This window comes from Aegilops tauschii, chromosome 2 (genome assembly GCF_002575655.3).
Source record: "Aegilops tauschii subsp. strangulata cultivar AL8/78 chromosome 2, Aet v6.0, whole genome shotgun sequence".
Lineage (NCBI taxonomy): Eukaryota > Viridiplantae > Streptophyta > Magnoliopsida > Poales > Poaceae > Aegilops > Aegilops tauschii.
Genome location: NC_053036.3, coordinates 111,504,030 through 111,531,350, shown reverse-complemented (window position 1 = coordinate 111,531,350; position 27,321 = coordinate 111,504,030). Strand labels below are relative to the sequence as shown.

General features: G+C 43.2%; 1 protein-coding gene across 1 annotated transcript; it reads left to right on the top strand.

Annotated features, from left to right (window-relative positions):
• The first annotated feature begins 13,784 nt into the window (after positions 1–13,784).
• Positions 13,785–27,120, top strand: LOC109778169 (uncharacterized). Its single transcript, XM_020336730.4, has 20 exons — positions 13,785–13,975; positions 14,060–14,129; positions 14,774–14,816; positions 18,440–18,517; positions 18,623–18,707; positions 18,790–18,872; positions 19,021–19,078; positions 19,587–19,697; positions 20,337–20,394; positions 20,538–20,634; positions 21,272–21,307; positions 21,476–21,612; positions 22,295–22,365; positions 22,445–22,498; positions 22,607–22,749; positions 22,870–23,019; positions 24,104–24,337; positions 24,422–24,481; positions 25,892–26,125; positions 26,578–27,120. The coding sequence occupies exons 1-20, from the start codon at positions 13,861–13,863 to the stop codon at positions 26,713–26,715; spliced, it is 2,055 nt and encodes a 684-aa protein (XP_020192319.1). The 5' UTR covers positions 13,785–13,860; the 3' UTR covers positions 26,716–27,120.
• Positions 27,121–27,321: the final 201 nt, after the last annotated feature.

Genomic DNA, 27,321 nt, shown 5'->3' with positions numbered 1-27,321 from the left:
TTGCTGCTTGTTGTGTGTTCTTGTACCCCCCCCCCCCCCCCCCCTTGTTCTCATGCAAGAACAATCATCTTGGACTAGTATTTCTGTAGAGGAAAGAGCACAGAGCGGTTGTTACTCTCATCGATTGGAAGACATCAACAATATCAACAAGAGGATTGGAGTTATATCTAAAGATTTTACTGAAGAGGTTGGTTGTTCTTGTATATTTTGTCTCCATAGCTGTTTGTTGTTTTAGGGTTCTTTAATGTTTGTAATACCCGTTGAATCTCATCGTTAATATCTATGTTGCTACATATGTGTGATTCTAGCTTCCCTATTTACTTGGAATAACTGATCTATTAGGCATGTTAAGTTTGTGTGGTATGAAATATTATGATTTGGAATCATACAACGCAGATAAAAGTGATGGGCATACCCTTATGTATGTAAAAAGTATTTGATGGTTAATATGTTAGTTACTATTAGTGAAACTTAATGACTTGATAATTTTTATTTATTTATTGGTTCAACTTCATAATTAATAAAATTACAATGATTCTGGTGTGCAATTCTTGTGATTGAAATGATTCCAGTAATTACGTGCATGTAAAAATCTTCTGTTAAGTCATAGACACCGAAGCTTACCATTATGAAAGTGTATTAGTAACTTACCTTCCCTCTAATCATGCATGGATCTTTTGTTATTGAATTTAGTGTCGCCCCCGCGGGCGACCCGGGGGGAAAACCCTAGCCGCCGCCCCTCGAGTCTCCTCCTCCTCTCCCCCTCCTCGCCGCCGTCCATAGCGCCGCCGGGCGAAGCCTGGCCGGCTGGGCGGCGGCGGGGCTTCTCCCCATCCTCTCCGTCTTGGCTGGCGCAGGACAGCGGGATCCAGAGGAACGTGGGGTCCGGCGGCGCGGCGGGCGGGTCTCCCATCGGCGTCGTGCGCGGCGCGACGGTGGCGACCTGCGTGTCGTGAGGTGGTGGCTGCGTTGGCCTGACCGGTGGTCGCGGGTGCCGCCGGATCCAGATCGGATCCATCTGGATCCTTTCTTCGGACTCCGTCGGCCGCCGCGGGGTGGTGATGATCGTCGCTGGCCACGTCGGATCGTTGGATTCGGCGTCTGGAGATCTACAAGGAGTTCTTCTCGATCCTCCTTTCTGGTGGGTTGAGCCCCATGGCTCTTTCATCTTAGCGGGTTTCAGATCGTGGCTTGCCGGATCCGGAGTACACGGAGGTTTGGTGGCATAGGATGGGGACTGGAGGAGACTTTGGTCAGCGTGTTCGGCCCGACATCGGCGACGTCACTTGACGCCATTACCCTTCCTGGAGGCGAAGCCGAGGTCCCCCCTATCCACCCCCGAACCCCTCCCGGACGAAAGTCCAAAATTCAGTCTGGATTGGGCGGCGGCGGCGTCCTGCGCGTCGTATCCTCCATGGAGGCGCCGTCTTGGGAGGAACTGCTGTTCGGGGGAGAGATGTTGTGGATGGTGGGCTCCGAGTAGCTCCAGCAGTGGCGATGGTGTGGAGGTTGCCAGGTGGTGCGGCATTGTATCTACCGCGTCATTGACGACGAGTGGTGGCGGCATGGTGTAGCTGCATATCGACGACGGATGCGGCTGGATGGACGAGCGCAGGGTGGTTGAGCTGTCTGGCGCCATGGTGGCGTCGACGGCAGGCCTGGCAAGGTCTGTGAGTCAGTACCTGCTCTAGAGATGGATCGGTGGAAGAAGGTGGCGGCAGCCTCGGTGAGTGCGCCGGACCGGCATGTGTGTAGGGTAACGCAGCAGAAAACAAAAAATTTCCGACCTACGCACCAGCCTAGGACCACTATGGAGACTGCATACATGGTTTGATCTTTTTCGTTACCGACTCGTAGCGCAGCGGGAAGTAGAGTCGATGACGATCGGTGGTGCAGATCCCCGCAGCTAGGATTTACAACCTCCCAACCGCGAGGATGTATAAACTCATCTGCTCCTCAGACAGCCCTCCGGGAGGCGGCCGAACAGCCCCCCGGACGGTGTCGCGGGCAGCCCTTCGGGAGGACCTTCGAAACTCGAACGGTCACTCGGACAGCCCTTCGGGAGGACCTTCGAAACTCGGACGGTCACACGGACAGCCCTTCGGGAGGCACTCACGAACTAAGACCGAAACTACGATCTCTCTACAGAGTTGCACACATATGGTGTCATCTATCCGGCAGGGCTTCGCCGTCCAGAACTAGTTCCCACCGGAACCCAGACAGCCTTTCGGCTCTACGAAACTGTTTCGCTGGGAGGGAGAGAGAAGCCAGATCATGCATGGCACTTGTATGTGAGAAGGGATGAGTGTGGAGGGCTGCCCCTCCACCTCTATTTATAGGAAATCCCAAGGGGTAGGGTAGTTTCACACAAAAACCCAAAATGCACATGAATGAAGTCCTTCCACAAGGACCTAGGAGTGAAACCAATGAACAAGAGGGTCCCCAAGGGGGGATACCCCATGTGGACGGCCACACCTCCATGAGGGGCCCAAAAATTGGCTCCTGTCCATCCATGTCATCCCCAAGATCTTTTGGAGCAAAGCCCCAAAAGGTGGCTTTCCATAAAGTAACCATAAAGCTGATTTTCACTATTCACGACGACATTTTTCAGCGTCTGATCGAACTAAAAATATTTATGTGGGCTAAGAACATTTCCAGTACCCACTAAAATGATTTTCAACGAGTTCCGAAACAATTCCGGTTTTAGTGATTTTCATCTGCGAAGCGCATCTGAAGTGGCTCCGGCAGCTCCGGAACATTTCCGGTTTTTATCTCAGAAAATTCCAAAAAGCTTCCAGAATGATTCTGGCATCCTCCAAGAATTATCAGGCATGTGCCGAAACCAATTTGACTTAATGGTGTATCCCGAAACAACTTTTTGGTATCATCGAAACTTATCCGATGACCTCTCTCTGCGGTACGATTCCGCTGTCCGAAACTTTTCGGTGTCCGAAACTTTTTCGGTGATTTTCTCTCAGACTCCCTGTCTAGTATTCAGCAGATAGATGAACCTTAAGCGTGTGACCCTATAGGTTCGGTGAAGTATAGACATGACCCGGAACCCCTTCCGATCAATGATCAACATTGGAGCCGTGGACACCCATATTGACCCCTATACCCACACGAATAAATATTCGAGTGAACCTCCAGTTGCCGTGTGCTATTCCTGTTGCTTCGCGATATGTTACAAATACCCGAGGTGAGACATGTTGGCATTCCCGTGGATCAACAACTTGTCCACTATGCTAGTTACCTCGTTACCGGTATTGTTCTCTTTTCTCGTTATCGTGTTCCGGCATCCCCGTGATCAAATCACAAAGTGTCTGGCCAGACGATGATGGATACCGTAACACCGAGAGGGCCTAGAGATATCTCTCCATCGTCGGAGGAGCAAATTCCGGTCTTGAGCTATCAAGTTACTTGACACACTTTTCCATGAACCCGTAAGCCACCGTAATAGCCACCCATTTACGGATGACGTTTAACAAACCCCAAAGTTCATGAAGCAAGTATGAAGAAACTCGATACTCTCATGGTCTAAGGAATCATGCAAACGTTAACCATCTCTGTGTTATGTACCAATAAACTTGTGACGAATGAATATCATAGCATAACATCAATCCGGGTCGATTCAACACAAATGTTCTCTTAACATTGTGCCCTCAAAGTTGCTGGCATAGACATGCCCATGACCAGGAAAACAGAATCATCATGCAACACTTGAGCTAGTCTTAGAGGTCAGACTAGGAATACTTCTTATCGTTTATTATTCCACACGTGCATATGAGTCTTCCTCGAGCCTCGTGGAATTGCAGACTCGAGAACCATAGCAGTTATAGCATGGAACATAAACATAATTATGAACTTGGAGATAAATAATATCATTTATTATTGCCTCTAGGGCATATCTCCTACAGACTCCCACTTGCACTAGAGTCAATAATCTAGTTAATGCTAATGCACTTCACACCTGTGGCACACCGGTGTAAATATGCTTCGCTTGTGGTATAGCCTGATGTCCAACGGATCTGACGACTTCAGCTCCGTGTGTATCTTTGCATGTCCTCGCGTTTTCACGTTTTCACAAAATTCATATTTTGTGTGGACTTGGCTTTGTATGTATGTGAATCATAGGTCGAACCTGGATTCCTCAGACTGAGTTATGGAGCAACTACCTACAGTAGTGTCCCATTGTCAAAAGCCATCTTGGAACCATACTAAGTTCATGAATGAACTATATGATTCAACATCTTCTTTGTCGCTTCTAAAGCGTCAACATACTTAGCCCTTGTTATAGAATTCGCCACAGTAACTAGTTTGAACAAATTCCAACTAACTGTGCCACCACATTGTGTGTTACACAAAACCCTTAATTTAAATCGAAAATCGCATGGAGAAAAGATGAAGACTGTATCGATGTAACATTTTACAACGAACTCTTCATGATCTCTGCTTGCAAGAAAACCATGTCATCAGTACTTACTCTAGTACTCTGTGACATCTTTCGCTGTTGTCCCATGATCAGTAATTTGATCACTTTGGTATCCATACTCGCAACAGCTTGGGAGTACTGGACGTATCTGGTTGTTTTACATACCATGGAATACATGATTAATCCAAACACAAAAGTGTGTGGAATCTGCATCATGTATTTTGCTCATCAGTGTTTTGGGACACCGAGTCTTGCAAAAAACTCTTCCATGTGACTCCGGCAAGAATCACTCCCTGGCGGTTTTAAATGCTAAAAGGTTTTAGCACCTTGTCAATATGTTTTCATTTCTTAGCCCTATTAGGTAAATCTATCTCCATAGATCATTATGCCTAATATTGAGGCTATTTAGCCTAAGCACTTCATCAAAAAATTATTTTCAAATGAAGTCCTAATTCGTGTCAAGAAATTTATTTCCAATTAACAATGTGTCAAGCACACAGTTTTTTGGAAATATTATTACGCTCCCACTTACTTTCTTGAATTACAAGCATCTTCGTTACCCATTGATGAAGTCAAACCCCTTTGACCATTTCATCAAAGCACGAAGATTCCAACTCCATTTTGCTCTCTTCTGTCCATCGCTGGAACTCTGAAGTTTGCACCCTTACTAGCATCCTCTGGATAGACAAAATGCCTTGGACTGTAACACATGCAAGTCCTTGGTTTCATTTCCATTAGATGGAAATCCTATTCCCATCCATGTTTCATATCTCATGATTGAAATATGTATTAATTGCTAGTTCAACCCGAACCGACTTTAAGCATCGCTATGATGAAAATAACCTCATCGTAGTCAACTCTTGAACTTGTTATTTCAACAAGTCGAGCTTTATGGATAAAACATTTTTATCCATATCAGTTTTAAGTTCCATAAATATTCGTTAGGCTCTAAGTCTTCCGAAAGGTGTATCATGGTTTTAATCTTGAATCACTTATATGGAAACTAACTCGGGTTGTATTGGCATTTAGCCAATTCCGGAGTCAGGGCCCATCAACGCTTCCTTGTGTATCGTAGGTATAATGTTGTCTAACAACAATATCTCATTTGCACACCTGAGAGGTTTGCACGAGCCTTGCCTACGTGGTTCAGCTACAAGTTTGACCGAAGTTCATACATTTTATTGTAGAGACTTCCGTATCAGTCGCAGTAGGAAACTCTGGAATTACTTCCAAGGTCTCTTTCCTTTGATCTGATGACGAAGATACTGTTTATCTCGTCGAGTTGCACTATTCTCCCACTCACCTTTTTGAAAGAACAATTCTCTTTAAAAGCACACCGTTTCGCGGCAAAGCTATTTGCCTCGGTATAGTGAGGGAGGAATACCCAACATTTTGGTATAACCTACAAAGTAGCACTTGTCTGATTTGGAATAGGTTTGTAACCTTTTACACAAGCCCCATATTCCAAATGTTAAGAAAAGATATAACATGGTTGGGCGTACCATACCATGGCTTCATTTCAACAGACCCGATGTAGCTCTTTTCAGTGTAAAAGCCGGAGTCTCTAAAGCATCACTTTAAAAAGGATAATGGCAAATTTATTTATGTCATCTTTGACCTTACCATGTCATAAATGGTTAGATTACATCTCCACGGACTAACTTGCAGTGGTGTTCCGGGAGGTGCAAGTTATGAAACCCCTTTCACAACTCAACAGACATTCGCTAAACATGTAACTCAAATATTCCTTTGTGCAATCAAATTACAGAAACATAATTTTCTTGTTACAATAACTTCTACTTCATTTTTGAAAACCTTTCGAATGATTTCAAAAGATCCAGACTTACGTCTCATCAAGTAAATATCCATATATCTACTTGAGTCATTTCTGAAGATAAATAAATCCACCACTAACAACACTTATCGGACTACACACATCAAATGTATGATCACTAATAAGTTTGTTGTTCGTTCCTTATGGCCTGTGAACGGTATTTTAGTCACTTCACTTTTCGGAGGAAAGTTGCAAGTGTCAGATGATTCAAAATCAAAAAGACTTCAAAATCCATCATAATGGAATTTTCCATGCGGGTTTCTCCAATGTGACCAAATGTAGTGCCACACTTGTGTGGTATTCTTTTAGTCTTGCGACATTTAGCGTCAGTGTTATGGATATATCATATTACCATCAATATTCATAACATACATGCCATCTTGGATGGAAGCATGGCCCTTCATGTTATTCATAATACTTAACAACAATTGTTGTTTTTATGAACAACTCTTTTGCAACAAACATTGTGCAATGGGCTAGAGTGTATGAAACTCTAAAATGAATTATGAAAGTAAACCCAGAGGTATTGTATTATTATCAATATTCATAACATACATCTCATTCATAATGAAAGTATGGCCCTTGTGTTATTCATAACATCGAACATAAAAGGTTCTCTTATGAACAACCTTCTTGCAAGATACCTTATGCAATGGGCTAGAGTTTGTAAAACTCTAAATGAATTATGAAAATAAATACAGACGGCAATACACCGATGGAAGGTATAGTAACATTTACTATGTTCCCTGTGTATACCTTAACCTCATTTCTGGCTAGTCTTTTTAGGCCATAGTAGCTCTTACATTGATTCGCAATTGAATGCAATCGAGCGGGTATCTTTGTGATTAACTCACGATACCCAAGAATTAGTGATTAACATGTTTAACCATAATTCCCAAGAACTATATCTTTGACCAGCCTACTATACATCAAAAACTTGTATGACATTCATACATGAGCTGGATATTCCAATCATCTTTCTTTCCGCCTTTATACTTCTAACAGTTTAACTTTTAGTATTTCTCCTACTCGCAAAAGAAGCACCCAACTTAAGAGTGGCGTTAGCCCCGGACTTCCTAGGCGTGTAAGTCATACTAACACCCTTTGGACACTTCCTTTCTCTTTAAGTTGTTGTTTTATTCACCTTTCATTATATGACAGGCGTTCTTCTGGATCCCTTTCCCAACAGTCAAATGCATAGTAAACACTTTTACTAATACTTACAAACAAACATTGCTTTGTTTGTATCTGAAAATAATTTTCAGTTCCATGAATATCATATAACTATCCCAACTTTCGAAGTTTGGGATTCATGGAAGCAAACATATTCCACTTGACCGTAACAGAATTCTAGCTTTTGGATCGAAGGACGAGAGTCACATGATCCATAGCATTAGCGGGAGGATACGGAAAGCATGCGATAGGACAAAATCCTTCTCGGCACTTTTGAGTACAATCCTCACATTACGTTACCAAACGTAAAGTTTTAACCAGATATTTAACAGCTATTCAATTTTAACAGGGAAGGTGGAAACGCCAGCCATTATTCTACAACTATTTTGCAAGAAACACTTAGACAATGTTCATAATTAATTGCACTGAGAATTAAACATGCTAATTCAGCAGTGCGCTCCCACTCAAATCAATATCTCTCATAATTGATTTAGAGTGATTCAAGATCCATATTTCTATTCGATGCCATTGACGGGTTCATCACTGATGACACAAATTTCAATCGGTAGGCCAACTTGCCGATCACATCTCTATGTGATTATTGTTCATCTTTCGATGGGCGTGTTCCGAGCTCAGGACTCTCCTGCTTGAACGTCAAAGACAACCAAGTGATCTTGCTGCAAGGTCTGACCTCACCCGCCTCATTCCTCTCGATTCGTTCGTGCTCATGTGTACATGGCGCACCCCGAAAAGATACGAATTTCAGACGGTGCTACACTTGGGTGAACACTAACTACTTTGATATTTTAAGTGAGAGATCACCCTAATAAAAAGTGACTACCGCGCAATCAAGAAGGGTGCATCATAAGGGATAAATATTTCAGGCAATTCATAATAGCATGATATGGTATAGCCCTTTCTGACGGAGAAGTATTTCATTTCTTCGTCTTCGGCATTCGCGTCGGTGTTCACCTTCACGAAGATTGCCACCACCTTGTCGATGCACCAGATAATATTGCTATCTCTATAGCTAATAAAATAAGTGCATTACTTAAGGTTGACACGAAGGTCATTAAAGTGACAATCATATGGCTCCAGCCATCATGCCGAATCATGACACGCAGGTCATGTTAATTACATCATATAGTCATCTCATACATAATCAAATTGAATATGAGCATTGCTATACCACATCACATGCACATCCTGCAAAACCAAGTTAGACGCCTCTAATCGGTTTATGCAAAATTTTATTTTACGTGGCTTCTAAGGTTTTGACTTAAACCGCAGCTACCAACGTTTTATCATCAAGTATGATTATTCAAGTTGCTAGATTAACATCTCGGGGTGTATGAAACACGAGATAATTAAATCTCGAGCCCCATACTAAACCTCGTCATACGCATGACCCCCGTGCAGATAATATCTACAAATGCCCTTTCATCTGCGAATTTCATCTTTGTTTTGACTACGGCAGAACCCAAAGAATAGATAGCACTTCCATGATCAATCAGGATCACGGATTGCCAGAACTTTGTCAAATTCCACCATGCTATCTCGAGATTGAGCAAACGCAAATTCTAGGGAAGCAACAAGAACGTCGGGTAACAGATTTCATCTGTCACCCGCCTAAATAATTTTCAGCAATAGATCTCATCTACTACCTAATTATATTATGCAATACCCATACATCTCCATGTATTCTAGATCGAAACCTGCATCTACGCATAGCACGGCTCTTGATGCCACTGTAGGGTAACGCAGCAGAAAACAAAAAAATTCCGACCTATGCACCAGCCCAGGACCACTATGGAGACTGCATACATGGTTTGATCTTTTTCGTTACCGACTCGTAGCGCAGCGGGAAGTAGAGTCGATGACGATCGGCGGTGCAGATCCCCGCAGCTAGGATTTACAACCTCCCAACCGCGAGGATGTATACCCTCATCTGCTCCTTAGACAGCCCTCCGGGAGGCGGTCGAACAGCCCCCCGGACGGTGTCGCGGACAGCCCTTCGGGAGGACCTTCGAAACTCGAACGGTCACTCGGACAGCCCTTCGGGAGGACCTTCGAAACTCGAACGGTCACACGGACAGCCCTTCGGGAGGCACTCACGAACTAAGACCGAAACTACGATCTCTCTACAGAGTTGCACACATACGGTGTCATCTATCCGGCAGGGCTTCGCCATCCAGAACTAGTTCCCACCGGAACCCAGACAGCCTTTCGGCTCTACGAAACTGTTTCGCTGGCAGGAGAGAGAAGCCAGATCATGCATGGCACTTGTATGTGAGAAGGGATGAGTGTGGAGGGCTGCCCCTCCACCTCTATTTATAGGAAATCCCAAGGGGTAGGGTAGTTTCACACAAAAAACCAAAATGCACATGAATGAAGTCCTTCCACAAGGACCTAGGAGTGAAACCAATGAACAAGAGGGTCCCCAAGGGGGGATACCCCATGTGGCCGGACACACCCCCATGAGGGGCCCAAAAATTGGCTCCTATCCATCCATGTCATCCCCAAGATCTTTTGGAGCAAAGCCCCAAAAGGTGGCTTTCCATAAAGTAACCATAAAGCTGATTTTCACTATTCACGACGACATTTTTCAGCGTCTGGTCGAACTGAAAATATTTATGTGGGCTAAGAACATTTCCAGTACCCACTAAAATGATTTTCAACGCGTTCCGAAACAATTCCGGTTTTAGTGATTTTCATCTGCGAAGCGCATCTGAAGTGGCTCCGGCAGCTCCGGAACATTTCCGGTTTTTATCTCAGAAAATTCCAAAAAGCTTCCAGAATGATTCTGGCATCCTCCAAGAATTATCAGGCCTGTGCCAAAACCGATTTGACTTAATGGTGTATCCCGAAAAGTTGACTTTTCGGTATCATCGAAACTTATCCGATGACCTCTCTCTGCGGTACGATTCCGCTGTCCGAAACTTTTCGGTGTCCGAAACTTTTTCGGTGATTTTCTCTCAGACTCCCTGTCTAGTATTCAGCAGATAGATGACCCTTAAGCGTGTGACCCTATAGGTTCGGTGAAGTATAGACATGACCCGGAACCCCTTCCGATCAATGATCAACATCGGAGCCGTGGACACCCATATTGACCCCTATACCCACACGAATAAATATTCGAGTGAACCTCCAGTTGCCGTGTGCTATTCCTGTTGCTTCGCGATATGTTACAAATACCCGAGGTGAGACATGTTGGCATTCCCGTGGATCAACAACTTGTCCACTATGCTAGTTACCTCGTTACCGGTATTGTTCTCTTTTCTCGTTATCGTGTTCCGGCATCCCCATGATCAAATCACAAAGTGTCTGGCCAGACGATGATGGATACCGTAACACCGAGAGGGCCCAGAGATATCTCTCCATCGTCGGAGGAGCAAATCCCAATCTTGAGCTATCAAGTTACTTGACACACTTTTTCATGAACCCGTAAGCCGCCGTAATAGCCACCCATTTACGGATGACGTTTAACAAACCCCAAAGTTCATGAAGCAAGCATGAAGAAACTCGATACTCTCATGGTCTAAGGAATCATGCAAACGTTAACCATCTCTGTGTTATGTACCAATAAACTTGTGACGAATGAATATCATAGCATAACATCAATCCGGGTCGATTCAACACAAATGTTCTCTTAACATTGTGCCCTCAAAGTTGCTGGCATAGACATGCCCATGACCAGGAAAACAGAATCATCATGCAACACTTGAGCTAGTCTTAGAGGCCAGACTAGGAATACTTCTTACCGTTTATTATTCCACACGTGCATATGAGTCTTCCTCCGAGCCTCGTGGAATTGCAGACTCGAGAACCATAGCAGTTATAGCATGGAACATAAACATAATTATGAACTTGGAGATAAATAATATCATTTATTATTGCCTCTAGGGCATATCTCCCACAATGTGACCCAGTCCCGGTATGTGGCTAGGATGGGGCATCCGGCATTAGATGTTAGGATTTGGTGCGATGTCTGTTTGGTATTAGGCTCGGACATTCAGCACCACTGCATCAAGGGGGTAGGAGTAGCGACAGATGTTGCCTAGATGATGGCTTCAGGCTTACTGATGTACTACTTTGTAAGGTCTTTTGTGCTTAATAATTAATAAAGTGGCCGTATGCATCATCCAGATGCAGAGGCCGGGGGTGCATCCTCCTTTTCTAAAAAAATGAACAATTTGATAATTGTAAACAAAATTCAGACAGTAGCTACTACTAATCACCTGTTCTGAGTTCTGCTTCGTAAAACTTAATACTGGAGCATTTATTTTGTGCTTACTTACTGTTAGGTTGTTGATACAACATGTCATCTAGATCCAGTAATGTCGAAAAACAAAGTTTCGGTTCAAGGTAACGAAGATGAGGAGTGTATTTTAAAATCAACATTAGACATTGATCATGTACGAGATCGTTGAGGTGTTTTGGATGGATTTTCAAATTACAAAAATTTGATGCTCGCAGAGATCAACTTTGATGGATTTCTGAAGTTGTCTAAACTGAAGCATGTGACCTTAAGTACACCAAATATCTTGTCAGTGTGACTGATATAAAGAGACAATGTTTGAATTTGTCAACGATTTGCAGAAAGTGTTTGACATTCCTTGTATGCGAGGACAAATCAAGGGTCCCACATGTTACCTCATTCTGTTATATCAGAAACATTGTGTACAACATAGACATATACACATTCGTATACCACAACAGTGCTTAACCAAGGTCCGAATCATAGAGCTCAACAAACTTGAATATTTGATAAAATCAAAGGTGATTCTGAAAAGGTGGTCACAACCTCTTGTGCAGGGATGAGTGCCGATGTTTGTGATGCCGTATAAATAGTGTTCTTTTTGGGATTGTAGAGTTAGATATTGTGGCCTAGCTAGGTTCACAGAGTCGACGTGCAACGGTGCCAAGCGATTTTGCAAGCTAGGATGCCTCTAATCTTTTTTATTGTGCATCACCATGAAGCGTGGTTCAACATGGTCGTCATCCATGTTGCTTTACGGCATGAGCGAATAAACGGAGCATAAAGTGTAAAGTTAAAATGGATTATCTTTTCTTTTGCGTTGTAATACGTGTCTCATTAATAATATAAAGATTCAGTTACAAGCCACGTAAACATCGACATTACATGACTGAAAAGATAAGATAATCCTATACAAAAACCAGCGCCTGACCCTCTCCACTAAGGAAAAGGAGACATATCACCTCTTCACTCGAGCTCGACGCGGCTCCATTGTTGATCAACAGTTTTACGGACATCCAAAGTAGTTTGCCTGAAGCAAAACCATTGTCGTTGAAAGAATCAGACCGGGGCAACGTGTCCCCGACACGCCATCGAACTCCAGAACTGACACCCTTGCATGACTACGACGTCAGAGGAGAAACCAGAACTGTCAGCCTCCAACCACAAACCCGGCACAAAGATGCACCATCTTCCAGCTGTCACCTGCGCAGACAAACGTGTGTGCGTACTTCTGAACGACAAAACCTCCCTGCTCCACCATGACGTTGGAGACAACGCCGCAGCAACGGGGATAAAGCAGAAGGAGAGACACACCTGATGGAGTCACCGCCGCCGCCTCGCTGACACCATCCATGAACCCTAACGTTGTTGATCTGAAGAATCCACGAACACACGATGCCACCAACTCCGAGACGCCGCCATGAAGGACACCGCCGGTGTGGGAGTGGAGTTGAGGCAGATTTATTCGTCCGGGCGCCGCTCCCACCACCCCAACGGTGCACCACGACCTACAAATCCAAACCCTAACTACAGAGCGGAGGAACAGGGTCCCCCCTCCCTCCTGCCGCCGGAGCAGCAGCCGGAGGGAGAGGAGGCCAGCGCCCTCGCCGGTGGAAGAAGATCGCCTCCCTAGTCGCCTCGCCCGTGGCGGCGGCTAGGGTAGGGAACGCTAACGCGATGATTTCTTTTTATCGTAGGAGGCGCGAGCTGGTTCAAAAAATATTTTACAATAGCTTAAAATGTTTTTTAACACAGTACAAACGCTCATACATACGCTATTGTGTAAAATGAAATTTTGTATGATTAAGCTTTAAATGGATTATCATTTTTGACAATAGCTTAAAATAGATTCCTCTTTAGCACCATCGGGTTATGCTCTCGCTGGTCATGATAGTACAAACGCTCATACTACACTATCGATTTGTTTTTTAGCTATCCACATAGATAGAGGAATCTTTTCAAAAAAAGAAACTACAACTGTTTATGAAAAAAATAATATACATGCAAAAAAACTTTTTCTAAAACAATTTAATCGAAAATTTACATTTGTTAATTAACTAATAATTATAAATTAAAAAGCAAAGCCCTTGTCGCCACGCAAAGAGCAAAAGTGCAAAACCCCCTGATAATCCCCCCTCGCCTTTACCGCCCGCGCTGTCCCCAATGGCGATTCCGGAGGAGCTGCGCCGCTACTGGCTGCCGATCCTCCTCGCCGCCGCCGGCTTCCTCTTCCAGCTCCTCGTCCTGCCGAAATCCTTTCCGCCCTCCCACTACGACGGTGAGAGCCCGCTCCCCCGCTCCCTCCTCGCGCTCTCGCACGCGTTCTGAGATTTGTTGGATTGATTGGTTGATTTGGTTGCAGCGCTCGGAATCCCGACGTTTGCGCCGGTCGAGAAGGTGGTCGAGGCATACGAGCTGCTCTCCAGAGAGTGGTGAGCGCGATTGATCCGACTTCACCGATAATTTCTCACTTCAACAGTGTTGTGTGCTTTCTTGGATGGAGTCTGACTGTAGTCGCAGACTCGCAAGTGCAGTCCATGAGTTCTGGTTTGGGCAGTAGACTTGTGATCTGGTCTTGATGTGGCCGGGCATCTGTTTGGAGCTTAACAATTTGGTAGCGTTGGTGTAACTTTTTTATGTTTCATGTGACAAATCTAACAGTTCCATCAGTAGCAAACACGGGCTAGTTTATCTGTTGTGTGTATTGATGGTGCTGACTGACTGTCGGTGCTTGACTAGGCTTTAAATTCCCTGCTCCGTTCTGTTACCAAGATATTGTTTTCTTAGGAGTGATGCTGGTTGCCCATTACTAGCTTTAAAACTTTGCCTGTAGGGTACAGTGTGTATTGGCATCGAGCTCGTGATATGGAATATCAACTTTTAGGTCACAGTTTGGAGTTTAGTATAGGTGACATATAACTCTGATGAGGCCCTGCACATGATTCCATACTTGAAATTGGAATTTTTTTTTTGTTGGTTACCATTATGCTTCTTGCCTCTTGCCATGCTTTGTTTTCACACTTTTAATTCATTATTTACAAAAAATTAATGATCCTTTTCATGATGCCAACTTTAGGCTTGCTGAAACAAATGACCGGTCAACTGTTGATATTATAAAGGTGAGAGTCAGAATCCTTAATTACTAGCCTTTGTAATTTCCATGTGCAATACGAAAATATTTCATACAAAGTTTCATGTGTTGTATGCATGGGGGCTGAATTAGCTTTCCACAGTGCACCGAAGCACCTTAAACTGCAATTCCACTATTTGCTTTTCTGTGTACATTAGACAACAACAACAACAACAACAACAACAAAGCCTTTAGTCCCAAACAAGTTGGGGTAGGCTAGAGGTGAAACCCATAAGATCTCGCAACCAACTCATGGCTCTGGCACATGGATAGCAAGCTTCCACGCACCCCTGTCCATAGCTAGCTCTTTGGTGATACTCCAATCCTTCAGGTCTCTCTTAACGGACTCCTCCCATGTCAAATTCGGTCTACCCCGCCCTCTCTTGACATTCTCCGCACGCTTTAGCCGTCCGCTATGCACTGGAGCTTCTGGAGGCCTGCGCTGAATATGCCCAAACCATCTGAGACGATGTTGGACAAGCTTCTCCTCAATTGGTGCTACCCCAACTCTATCTCGTATATCATCATTCCGGACTCGATCCTTCCTCGTGTGGCCACACATCCATCTCAACATACGCATCTCCGCCACACCTAACTGTTGAACATGTCGCCTTTTAGTCGGCCAACACTCCGTGCCATACAACATTGCGGGTCGAACCGCCGTCCTGTAGAACTTGCCTTTTAGCTTTTGTGGCACTCTCTTGTCACAGAGAATGCCAGAAGCTTGGCGCCACTTCATCCATCCGGCTTTGATTCGATGGTTCACATCTTCATCAATACCCCCATCCTCCTGCAACATTGACCCCAAATACCGAAAGGTGTCCTTCCGAGGTACCACCCGGCCATCAAGGCTAACCTCCTCCTCACACCTAGTAGTACTGAAACCGCACATCATGTACTCGGTTTTAGTTCTACTAAGCCTAAGCCCTTTCGATTCCAAGGTTTGTCTCCATAACTCTAACTTCCTATTTACCCCCGTCCGACTATCGTCAACTAGCACCACATCATCTGCAAAGAGCATACACCATGGGATATCTCCTTGTATATCCCTTGTGACCTCATCCATCACCAATGCAAAAAGATAAGGGCTCAAAGCTGACCCCTGATGTAGTCCTATCTTAATCGGGAAGTCATCGGTGTCGACATCACTTGTTCGAACACTTGTCACAACATTATCGTACATGTCCTTGATGAGGGTAATGTACTTTGCTGGGACTTTGTGTTTCTCCAAGGCCCACCACATGACATTCCGCGGTATCTTATCATAGGCCTTCTCCAAGTCAATGAACACCATATGCAAGTCCTTCTTTTGCTCCCTATATCTCTCCATAAGTTGTCGTACCAAGAAAATGGCTTCCATGGTCGACCTCCCAGGCATGAAACCAAACTGATTTTTGGTCACGCTTGTCATTCTTCTTAAGCGGTGCTCAATGACTCTCTCCCATAGCTTCATTGTATGGCTCATCAGCTTAATTCCACGGTAATTAGTACAACTCTGAACATCCCCCTTGTTCTTGAAGATTGGTACTAATATACTCCGTCTCCATTCTTCTGGCATCTTGTTTGCCCGAAAAATGAGGTTGAAAAGCTTGGTTAGCCATACTATCGCTATGTCCCCGAGACCTTTCCACACCTCAATGGGGATACAATCAGGGCCCATCGCCTTGCCTCCTTTCATCCTTTTTAAAGCCTCCTTCACCTCAGACTCCTGGATTCGCCGCACAAAACGCATGCTGGTCTCATCAAAGGAGTCGTCCAGTTCAATGGTAGAACTCTCATTCTCCCCATTGAACAGCTTGTCGAAGTACTCCCGCCATCTATGCTTAATCTCCTCGTCCTTCACCAAGAGTTGGCCTGCTCCGTCCTTGATGCATTTGACTTGGCCAATATCCCTCGTCTTCCTCTCTCGGATCTTGGCCATCTTATAGATGTCCCTTTCACCTTCCTTCGTGCCTAACCGTTGGTAGAGGTCCTCATATGCCCGACCCCTTGCTTCACCAACAACTCGCTTTGCAGCCTTCTTCGCCATCTTGTACTTCTCTATGTTGTCTGCACTCCTATCCAGGTATAGGCGTCTGAAGCAATCTTTCTTCTCTTTAATCGCCTTCTGGACATCATCATTCCACCACCAGGTATCCTTATCTTCGCTTCTCCTTCCCCTGGACACTCCAAACTCCTCCGAGGCCACCTTACGAATTCAAGTTGCCATCTTCATCCACACATTGTCCGCATCCCCTCCTTCCTCCCAAGGGCCCTCCTTAATGACCCTCTCCTTGAACACCTGAGCTACCTCCCCCTTGAGCTTCCACCACTTCGTTCTAGCAACTTTGGCACGCTTATCCCGCTGGACACGAATCCGAAAGCGGAAGTCAGCAACCACCAGCTTATGCTGGGGTACAACACTCTCTCCAGGTATCACCTTACAGTCTAGGCACGCACGCCTATCTTCTCTTCTCGAGAGGATGAAATCAATTTGGCTAGAGTGTTGGCCACTACTAAAAGTCACCAGATGTGATTCTTTCTTTCTAAAGAGGGTGTTAGCTACAATCATGTTGTAGGCTAGAGCAAAGCTTAAGACATCTTCTCCTTCTTGATTCCTGATGCCATAGCCAAAGCCCCCATGCGCCCCTTCAAAACCTGTGTTAGATGTACCCACGTGGCCATTGAGGTCTCCTCCTATGAAGAGCTTCTCACCAATCGGTACACTCCTAACCATGTCTTCCAGGCCTTCCCAGAACTCCCTCTTGGTGTTCTCATTGTGGCCTACTTGTGGGGCATACGCGCTGATAACATTGAGAACCAAGTCCTCAACTACCAGCTTGACCAGGATAATCCGGTCCCCACGTCTCTTGACGTCTACCACTCCATACTTGAGGCTCTTGTTGATCAAGATGCCTACGCCATTTCTGTTTGCAGCCGTCCCCGTGTACCACAGCTTGAAGCCGGTATCGTCCACCTCCTTCGCCTTCTGTCCTCTCCATTTGGTTTCTTGGACGCAAAGGATATCAACCCCTCTCCTCACCGCTGCATCAACTAGCTCCCGAAGCTTCCCTGTCAGAGACCCTACGTTCCAGCTACCTAAGCGAATCCTCCTAGGCTCGGCTAGCTTCCTTACCCTTCGCACTCGTCGAGTCAAATGCGAAGACCCTTGCTCATTATCCACTACATCCGGGCGCCGATGTAGCGTGCCACTAAGGATGCGACGACCCGATCCTCGCTCACTTGCCACCGTATCCGGATCAAGATACGGCGCGCCACTTGGGGGGTGACGGCCCGGCCCTTGCCCATTTTCCACCACACCCGGGTTACGATGTGGCGCGTCGCTGAGAGGGTTACGCCCCAACGAAAATCTTTTGGGTTTCATCTCCATAAGAGTGGCTGAGTTTTTACGTTGGCTCGCCAAGCCTATCACAACCCTCCTCCTTTACCCGGGCTTGGGACCGGCTATGTTGAGACAACATAGGCGGAGTTTTTCTGTGTACATTACTTCCACTTTATTACGTTTGCTTCAGTAACATGTACATTACTTATTTGGTCCCTGTAGTTTCTATTTAAAGTTCCAACTAATGGAATTGCATAAACAACTTTATAGTTCTGTGGTGTTTCATACAGATCCGTTATGCGTATGAGCTGCTGACAAATCCAGTTTGGAAGCGGGACTATGATCTTTTTGGTCTGGATCATCATACGGTGATCTCCCTCCTCCCCTCCCTCTATGCGTGCGTCTCTGCGGGAAGGATTTTTCTTTTCTTCCTTTCTGATCTAACCCTTAGTTTGCAATTTTCATCATGGTAGGATATCTTCGAGAGAGTCAAAGAACAATATCAAAAAGAGCACTTCCTGAAAATAGATCTACCTTTGTTAAAAGATTCTTTAATTCGTAAGTTCTAGCCATCTAATTATGATAAGAAATGATGTTTTCCTTTTGATGTCTTGGACATAACACCATTTCCGTTCCATAGATTCGACCGGTCATGCCTTCAATGTAATCACACGTGACTCATTGATGTCTGCTATTGCTGAAGATTACCCGTTGCTCATACAGGTAAGTTAGAAGGCCGTAACTTCATCAATTTAACTTTCCAGTGCTGTATTTACGTTATATTTGCATGATTCTTGAGAACATCTTTTTGTTGGAAGTTGGCAAAAAAGAAATCCTGACTACCAGCTGTATTTTTTCCCCTACTGTGCAGGTTTATTCAAAGGGGAGTCCTCGCTGCGCTCAATTTTTTGAGTACTGGAAGCAAATTGGTCTGTTTATCATGTTGCCTCGCTTGCCATTTTTTGCATTGCACTCTTTAACAACATATTTGTACACTGCATGAAAAGATCAGTATGGTCAAAGTATTAGCTGTGGAGAAACAGAGCAGCATTGGTTTTTTCTGTTTCCAATCCCTCTTATAGCATTTGGTAATATTTAAGGATGATGGGTAAAAATGGAGGTGTAAAAATTGGGATCTGTAGCATTGTTCATGGAAGTATTTTTGCTGAAATGAGCGTTTGCTACTTTCTAGCATTGCATTTTAAACTGAAGTTGTAACCATTATCTTTGAGCAGCAATTTTGTGGATCTGTTGGCAGCTGAGTTGATGGCATTTTCCATTCTCCCAAATATTATGCTATTGTTGACAACTCAACATAACTACAGCTTCTGTCTCATAATGCAAAAAATTGAAGTTTATATAGAGAACTCTCTTGTGGATTAAATATACCTCACTTTCCATTCTTGTCTCTGACAAAATATTTGTTTCATGATCTAGACACTCGACTGGATGGCGTGGCCAACACTGCTATGGTAGAACTTGGTGATGTGCAACTGGCGGGGTATTTTGCAGAAAAAAGGTTCTCTCAACAGCCATTTTTCCGCAATGGTATGTCAAGATAACATGCCATTTACAGTTAAAAGAAAAAAGATAGCATGCCATTTTCAATCATAAGATGAAAATAAGTAAGCACTTTTAGCTATTATCAGTGCAAGTGCAGCACATGGAAATGTTTATTTTAGGTGTTCTTAGTTCTGGATTTTTGTCAGAATGAGTAGGTTCATAGTTGGTAAAGTGGTCTTGTGCGAATTTAATATGACAAACTTGATTTGCTATTGGGAATAATGTGTAAGCCAAAGAGTATTCAAGACAACTGGTAGGTTCATCATTTCGTGCCAAGGATGGAGGGATCTTTTTTCTACTGAATGAACAACAACAACAACAACAACAACAACAACAAAGTCTTTAGTCCCAAACAAGTTGGGGTAGGCTAGAGGTGAAACCCATAAGATCTCGTGACCAACTCATGGCTCTGGCACATGGATAGCAAGCTTCCACGCACCCCTGTCCATAGCTAGCTCTTTGGTGATACTCAACAAAAATACTTCCTATAATTTTGCCCAGATATTAATATTTAGTAGCTGGAATTTTGAACATTACATGTCCTTTGTATTATGTTTTAGAAGAAAAAAAGACTTTGTCCTGTTTAATGTTCTTTACTACTCCTATATATATTGTCCCATGCAGGTATACCAGCTCTTGTTGCATATCCTGCTAACTGCAGAAGTCCATCCTGTTATATGAGGTAACTGTTCTAATCAGATGCCAGAGTATTAATTAAAGAAATAATAAGAGTGTGACTCGTCTATTCCTGTTAATTGTTTACGACATGTCTATTTCAATCAATTCCAAAGATATGACCTCAATATAACCATTTCTTGTACCCAGGTACCCAGGTGAGCTAACTGTGGATTCTGTTGTCAACTGGGTGGCATCATCAATTGTTGGTTTACCTCGGATCTTGTACTACTCAAAGGAGACACTGGTAAGGTTTATGACTGTCTCTTTTTTTGGTTTCTTTTGTTCGTATTTATGCGGATGTTCTCAGGAATCATATGAAATCACAGTAATCAGTAGTACAGCATGCAAACAGTTTGTGTTAGCTAATGGAGTACAGACCTAATGAATGTTATATACTCCCTCCGTCCCATATTAAGTGTCGCTCAAACGGATGTATCTAGCACTGAAATACGTCTAGATACATTTGTTTCAGCGACACTTAATATGGGACGGATCAAGTATGAAATTGCCTTCTTGGCTCCTGAGATAGGTTTGTCATTATGCTAGTTAACTGAATGTTCTCGACGCTTACATCTAGGTACTAGTTTGGAGCTGAGGTTGTATGACCTCCTAGTTGGTGGAATTCAGGACTCAGTTCCGTCTTCACTTGTTTATCTGCAACAGCAAGTCCTAGTCTTATGGCATCATTAATTTATTATGTTGCATTATCCTAACCTATGGCGCCACAAGTACAATAGCCAATGAGTACACTCCTGTATCCATGATTCCTGTTGTTCATAATTTGCTGTGCTGTCTGTTTTTATTCTAGAATTGCACTTTAGTTAGATAGATTTTTACCTGAGAGGGACTGCGCCTCTAATGCAGAGCTTATATCATTTCAGGGACCCCAGTTCATTGGGAAGAGTAGCCATCATAAGGTACAATAGATTTGCCGCTTTTGTTTTCATATACATATGCCCGTGCATCTGTGCTATCTGCCTTACTTATTACTTGCACCCTTTTCAATATGCACGTGGAGCACATGCATACAATCATAAGTCCATAGCTATAATCTAGTCATGCCATCTTTTGTGTGTGCGGCATAGGTCAAGGCTATCTTTTTCTCAAGCACTGGGGAGCGTGCGGCTCCATTCCTTCGCCAAGCTGCCCAAGAGTATTCGAGCTATGCATCTTTTGCATTTGTCCTATGGAAAGAAGAGGAATCCCAGATCTGGTGGAATTCGTACGTTCTTTACTTCTTTATGTACAATATATGTTGTTCCTTCTTATTTGTGCCTGCATTGGTATTCATATAATGGTATAATTGTTTCTACTGAATGCATGTTTTGATAAGTAAATTTGGAATTTCTTCAGTTGATACAAGCTGTTCGAATATTTTTAAGCATTGTGAAACCTCATCCATATCTAGCTAACTATGCAAACTGCAGTTTTGTGTTTCAGTAAATTATTTATGGTAGCTATATGGCTACTAGCCAATATTTGTTTGGTCTGGAAGAAGGAATATGATATATTAGCCAAGAAATTGGCTTGATTAACTAGGGCACATGCACGAACTTGGTCATGCATGAAATTGGCTTGATTAACTAGGCCAAGAAATTGGTTGTGCATGGGTTACATTGAAGTCGACCAGGTGAAGAGCTAAGCCACGGACATTGTGTTTTTGAGCAATTTCACTGTTTTTCTGAAGATAGTTAGGGCAGTCTGAACACTGCATGCTGAAATCGCAGATAGCAGCTTTCTAACAGTAAAAAATGTGATTTCCAGAAAATTTGTGAAGCAAAACACATCTTTTGCTAAGTACGGCAAACCATATTTCCATGTGGAATCGGCTACGCCTATTAGTACTTTGGTGTTTCATTTAAGAAATCATGTTTATCAGTACTTTCTTGTCTCTGCTCAAGCAGATTAGGAGTGGAATCGGCTCCTGCACTTGTTTTCTTGAAGGGGCCAGGTGCCAAGCCTGTTGTATACCATGGCAAGCTTCTATCCCCTATTTATCCTTTTGATTTTATGCAGTGAAGTCAGACCAAACTGATTATTTACCTCCAATTCAGGAACTTTTAGTAAGTCCGAGTTCACAGAGATAATGGAGGAGCATAAGCACCAAGGTATTATTAAAATTTGTCTGCGAATCAGCAGTATACCGGATTGCCATTTTTACTAAGAGAACCTGTGTGCTTTTTCAGTAATACTCACTTCATTCTTTTCTTGATTAGAACTCCAGCAGCTAAGAAGTGACACATCTTTGGATCTTGGTTGTGATGCTAGAGGTCATTCACGCGCTGGGAAAGAAATAATGATATGGTATTGTGTAATAGCTGCAGGTCGCCCTGGTGTAGAATTAAGTAAAAAGAGACAAGTAAGTTTCTATAAGATGGGTGCAATAACAAGTTGGTGGAGTTATCCCTCCCGAACCAACTTGATCATTCGTTAGAAGTTTGCCAACTTATATTGCTTTTGGAACTTGAAACTTCTTCAGATTTTGAGGAAGGCCCAGGACCAACTACTCAGTGCTGCTGGTGAAAGTGCTACTGGGAATTTGGAAAATTTAGTAGAGGTAGCAAGTGCTGCAACTGCCTTAAAAAATGACAGGCTGACCTTTGTTTGGTTGGATGGAGAATTACAGAAGGTAGACTGCTTCACAAATTTCATTTTCATTTTTAATATACATTTTTTAAGCTTGTGGTGCTGGACTTGCCGTTTGGTGATATGCCCTAGAAGGCCACATATTCTGTTTTTATTTGTTTATCAAGTTTTGAGTTGCTAACCACATATGCTACCTGGTCACATGTTCTTTCTTTAGCTACCACTTCCTCTTTGTTTTCACAGTTGTGGTTTACCTTATTGGTCCAAAATAATCTGTATTGGCAATAACTCTCTTGTTTTTTCGTCTGAAATGTTCTATTCACATAAAATGATTAATAGTGTTTTTTCTGTTAGTTTTCCATATCTCAAAAATAGGGCAACACGATTTGTTATTCAGAATTTGCGGGAGATGCGTTGAAATTTTAAGGGTAACCAATGGTCACTTGAGTGTAAGGAAATCTCAAAGGATACACTAGCTATTGCCTACTAGTACTAGTACTAGATATGACTTTTGCTCTGCTTTCCTGAATTAGTTGAGATATGGGCATATTTATCTGCTTCAGTTCAGATAAATATGTGTTTCATGGGTTCTCTCACCACCTCATATCCAGGTTCCAGGTCCATGGCATTACATTAGACTACAACATGACCAGCTTACGGATAAGAATCGTAGCCTCTAGTATGTAGAACAGTACTTGATCTGATTGAAGAGGGCCTCTCGAGTAATATGATTTTGTAGCGCATGCCTCATTAAAACCCTGAAATGTGCCCTCACTGTATATGCAAAGTTTATCCATGTTTTGGTTCTTTTATCATATGCAACATACCCTCCTATGTTAGTGATTAATCTCTGTTAGAAATTAAGCGATCCTTTCATGTGCTTATTAGCTACAAATCCTGAAAGGAGCATTTTCCGCCTTAGTGGAATAATGTCCATTTAAGTGTATATTCTCGAAATTCTACAATGGTTGGTGATGTTCTGCAATGAAATGATGATGTATATCACTGGAATCAGAGTATTTGGAACTTTTTAGGCCCTAGCTTCAGCAAATGGCTGAGTCATGACATCCTCAATTCTGAACAATCAAACAAGCTTGTAAATTTGAATAACAGTACCCTTTTTACAGAAAATTTGTGCCTTCTACCTTGCCACTGATTACCATGGAGCCTGTGGTCCTAGAGGTTTTGAAGATGACAATGATAAGCCTGAAGTATTCATTGTCCGTTTCCAAAGAAATGCAACATACGAGGCGTTGAAAGCCGACAAAAAGAATAATCTTATAGAGACTCTCCAAGGACAGGACACTCCTGATGCCTCCCAGCTAGTGGCTAGGTATAATGGCCCGGATGGAATTCTGGAGGTGCGTAATTCACTGGTTTATTATTTTACATATATGGTCAAGTCATGCAGCTTAAAATCCATTTTTAATTGCTTATTTTGGCAGATAAACAAGTGGGTCTCTCAGATTATCAAAGATGGAGATACTAGAGAAATTCCTTACTTTGTAAGTCTCTTAAAGCATGTTCCTTTTGAGCTTTCTCTAGCATGTCTTCTGAAGTTAAGCACTACTTTCTGAAGACATAACATATCCCCTTAAATAGAAAAACCCTAATATGGAACAAAATTAAATGTGGACTTGGCACCAAGAATACTGAAGATGCCTTAACTCACTTGGCACAGGAGACATGAACCGTTAGATCGGGGTGCAAACTTTGATGCACTAGCTAAGTGTCCCATGTGTTGCTATGGATGTCTCTTCCCCACCCTTACTACAGTATTTCTTCTGCTCCTTCTCTTTCCATCGACCATTGTGCACCCTCCCATGTATGTTTCTCCCCCGCACGTCTCCTTCTCCACCCTCACCGTGCAAGAGTACAAGGTGTAATCTTCCTCCTCCATTCATGACTTTTTGGTTTTGTCGGTGCATGTCTCAGTATGGTGTACATGTGCTTTTCCAACAGCGTCAAACAATGACTACCTACCACTGCCCCTTTCGACTATAGCACACCCTTTCAGATAACTTCCTCCTTGCAATTGGACATCGTGTGATGTTTCTTCTCTCCTCCATTTATGCCCGTGTTGTTGCATCATCTTCCACTCCACCACAAGTCTTCTCTAACTATGCATGTCTCAATATTCATACCAAGTAATTCACAGGCATTTTTAGAAACATCTAATGTTACTTCTTGTTGAATTGCAGTCAGGAACATGAATTTACATAAATGATTATTCCCAACTTACATAACCAAATCACATTAAACCAACAGAGAAGGATCCAGAAATCTTGCATTATTAAACACATTGTGTACGCAGCTCCGGCAGCCTCCTTGTGATGTGATGTGTGATGATCACTAGCAGCCACTGTTCCATAGCCTTACAACACCATCTTTTGGAGCCATGCTTGGTACAGATACACTGTTTGATAACGCATGCAGGAGTGAGTACCGCGGGCGTTGAACCCACACCTTGCCGCAACCCACAACCATGCCCTGACTCCACTGATAGAGACCGTGCTCATCAGTTATCCTGGAACCTAAGGATGATATTGGGTACTGCAGTAGTGTCAGTTGTCCTGAGGCCTCTCAACTTCAGCTGACGTGAGCCTAAAGGCTGTGAGGTTGAAACAGTGAAGATAAACTCTTCCAAGCCTGGATGGATTGCTGAATCATCCGAAGGCTAATCCGAGAAAACCAAGCTTGCTCTGTATTTAGTTGCCAACAATAGTAAAATTCTGCAATGAACACCAATGGTAAATGTATAAGTGATTGTGGGTTGAGCACCAGTCACATTGTTAAACATATTTTTTTTCATTAAACTATTAGATGATAATGTTTTCAGAGAAATTATTTTGTCTGAAGTGCAATATTTGTCGAACAATTATTCATCCATTATGCTGTCCTTTTTCTGTATCTAGACTTCCAAGGTACCAGATCTTGTACCCGAAGAAACAAATAAGGAATGGTTAAGCGGTACCAAAGGTATCCGCTCGGCAGGGAAAAGTTTAAAAGAGAGGGTTCAGAACAGTGGCTTCAGTTTCAGAGATTACTTAACTGACCCAAGGATTGGTCCAGCTTTGCTGATGCTTGCATGCATTTCATGGGGAACAATATGGTTCAAGAATATCCAATCAGCTCAGAAGACTCCAAAGGTAAGTACTTGTTTGATTTACCAAGTCAAATAATATCCACTTGCATTCTTTACTGATCCAAACAAGCATTCGCTCTGCTCAGCTTTCACATTTGTTGCTCAAGCTGATTACAGCTAAACGACAATATAGTATTGCATGAACCATTCATGAGCAATAATCGTAAACTACAATATCATTTTCCCTGACATTGGCATGAACCATTCACGAGCAATAGTCGTAAACTGCAATATCATTTTCCCTGACTTGTAGCATGGAAGGAAATACGGAGGCCAGCAATACAATCACCCACAGTGTCATGGTTTGCTGTTCATTCTTCCAATAAAACATCAACACAATGGCGTTTGATGTTAAGCTTTGACTCGGAGTTAACTGAGTATTATATAGTTCAGGAAGTGTTTACGCTAGTTTTGCAAAGTTTGGGCTGAATTCTGACCGTATATTATGTCTTTCAGGACGAAGCTCCTAAAGACAAGACCGACAAACGTCGCCGTCCAAAGCTTAGCACGACACTCTTTGGTCAACCTGAATCCAGCGCGGATCCTGAACCCAGAGATGCTCGTCAGTGGGAGATGGACTCAGATTCAGACTGACGAATCGTAACCCAACATTGAGGTTAAACTCGGCTAAATATCTTAGTTGAGCGATGGGGCTAAATTAGCTTAGTGCCTAACAAAGCATAGCCAGTCTGAAAAATGCTGGATCATATATCTGATCTTTATTGCTGTATATTTTTTTGCATGGATCTATCCATCTGCTTGGAAGCTGGCATAGGCCTCTCAGATTCTCGGGGAATGTATTGTTAAAGTTCTTAAATTTTTGTTCGGAGGTTGTGAAGTTGGGGGTGGAAGAGGTGAATGGACGACGAACACCTCACCACCCCCACAAACTCCATACACATGGATAGTAAGGATGAGTTACATCACAAGCCTGTGTTGGAACACTGTACTATATATACTGAATAAATAGGATTGCCTGTTTAGGTTCCACTTGGAAAAGCTGAGACTTTGCATAAGTTTCATGAAACTATTCTCCCATTTCACAATATATAACGTTAAAAAAGTGATGCCTAACTCCTCAATTGATATATATAGAAAATATTACTGAAAATGATTAGCACAATTACCCCTATGGTGAATATGAGTAATACAAAAATTATGTTCTCCCACACTATCGTTGATCTCACAAACCAAAAAAGG

Bases quoted from the DNA above. Each gene is read 5' to 3' on its own strand.
- LOC109778169 (XM_020336730.4), top strand. From the start codon at position 13,861: ATGGCGATTCCGGAGGAGCTGCGCCGCTACTGGCTGCCGATCCTCCTC. The intron at 19,698-20,336 runs GTATGTCAAGAT...TGTCCCATGCAG, and splicing joins ACAGCCATTTTTCCGCAATG to GTATACCAGCTCTTGTTGCA. The intron at 23,020-24,103 runs GTAGACTGCTTC...CCCTTTTTACAG, and splicing joins TGGATGGAGAATTACAGAAG to AAAATTTGTGCCTTCTACCT.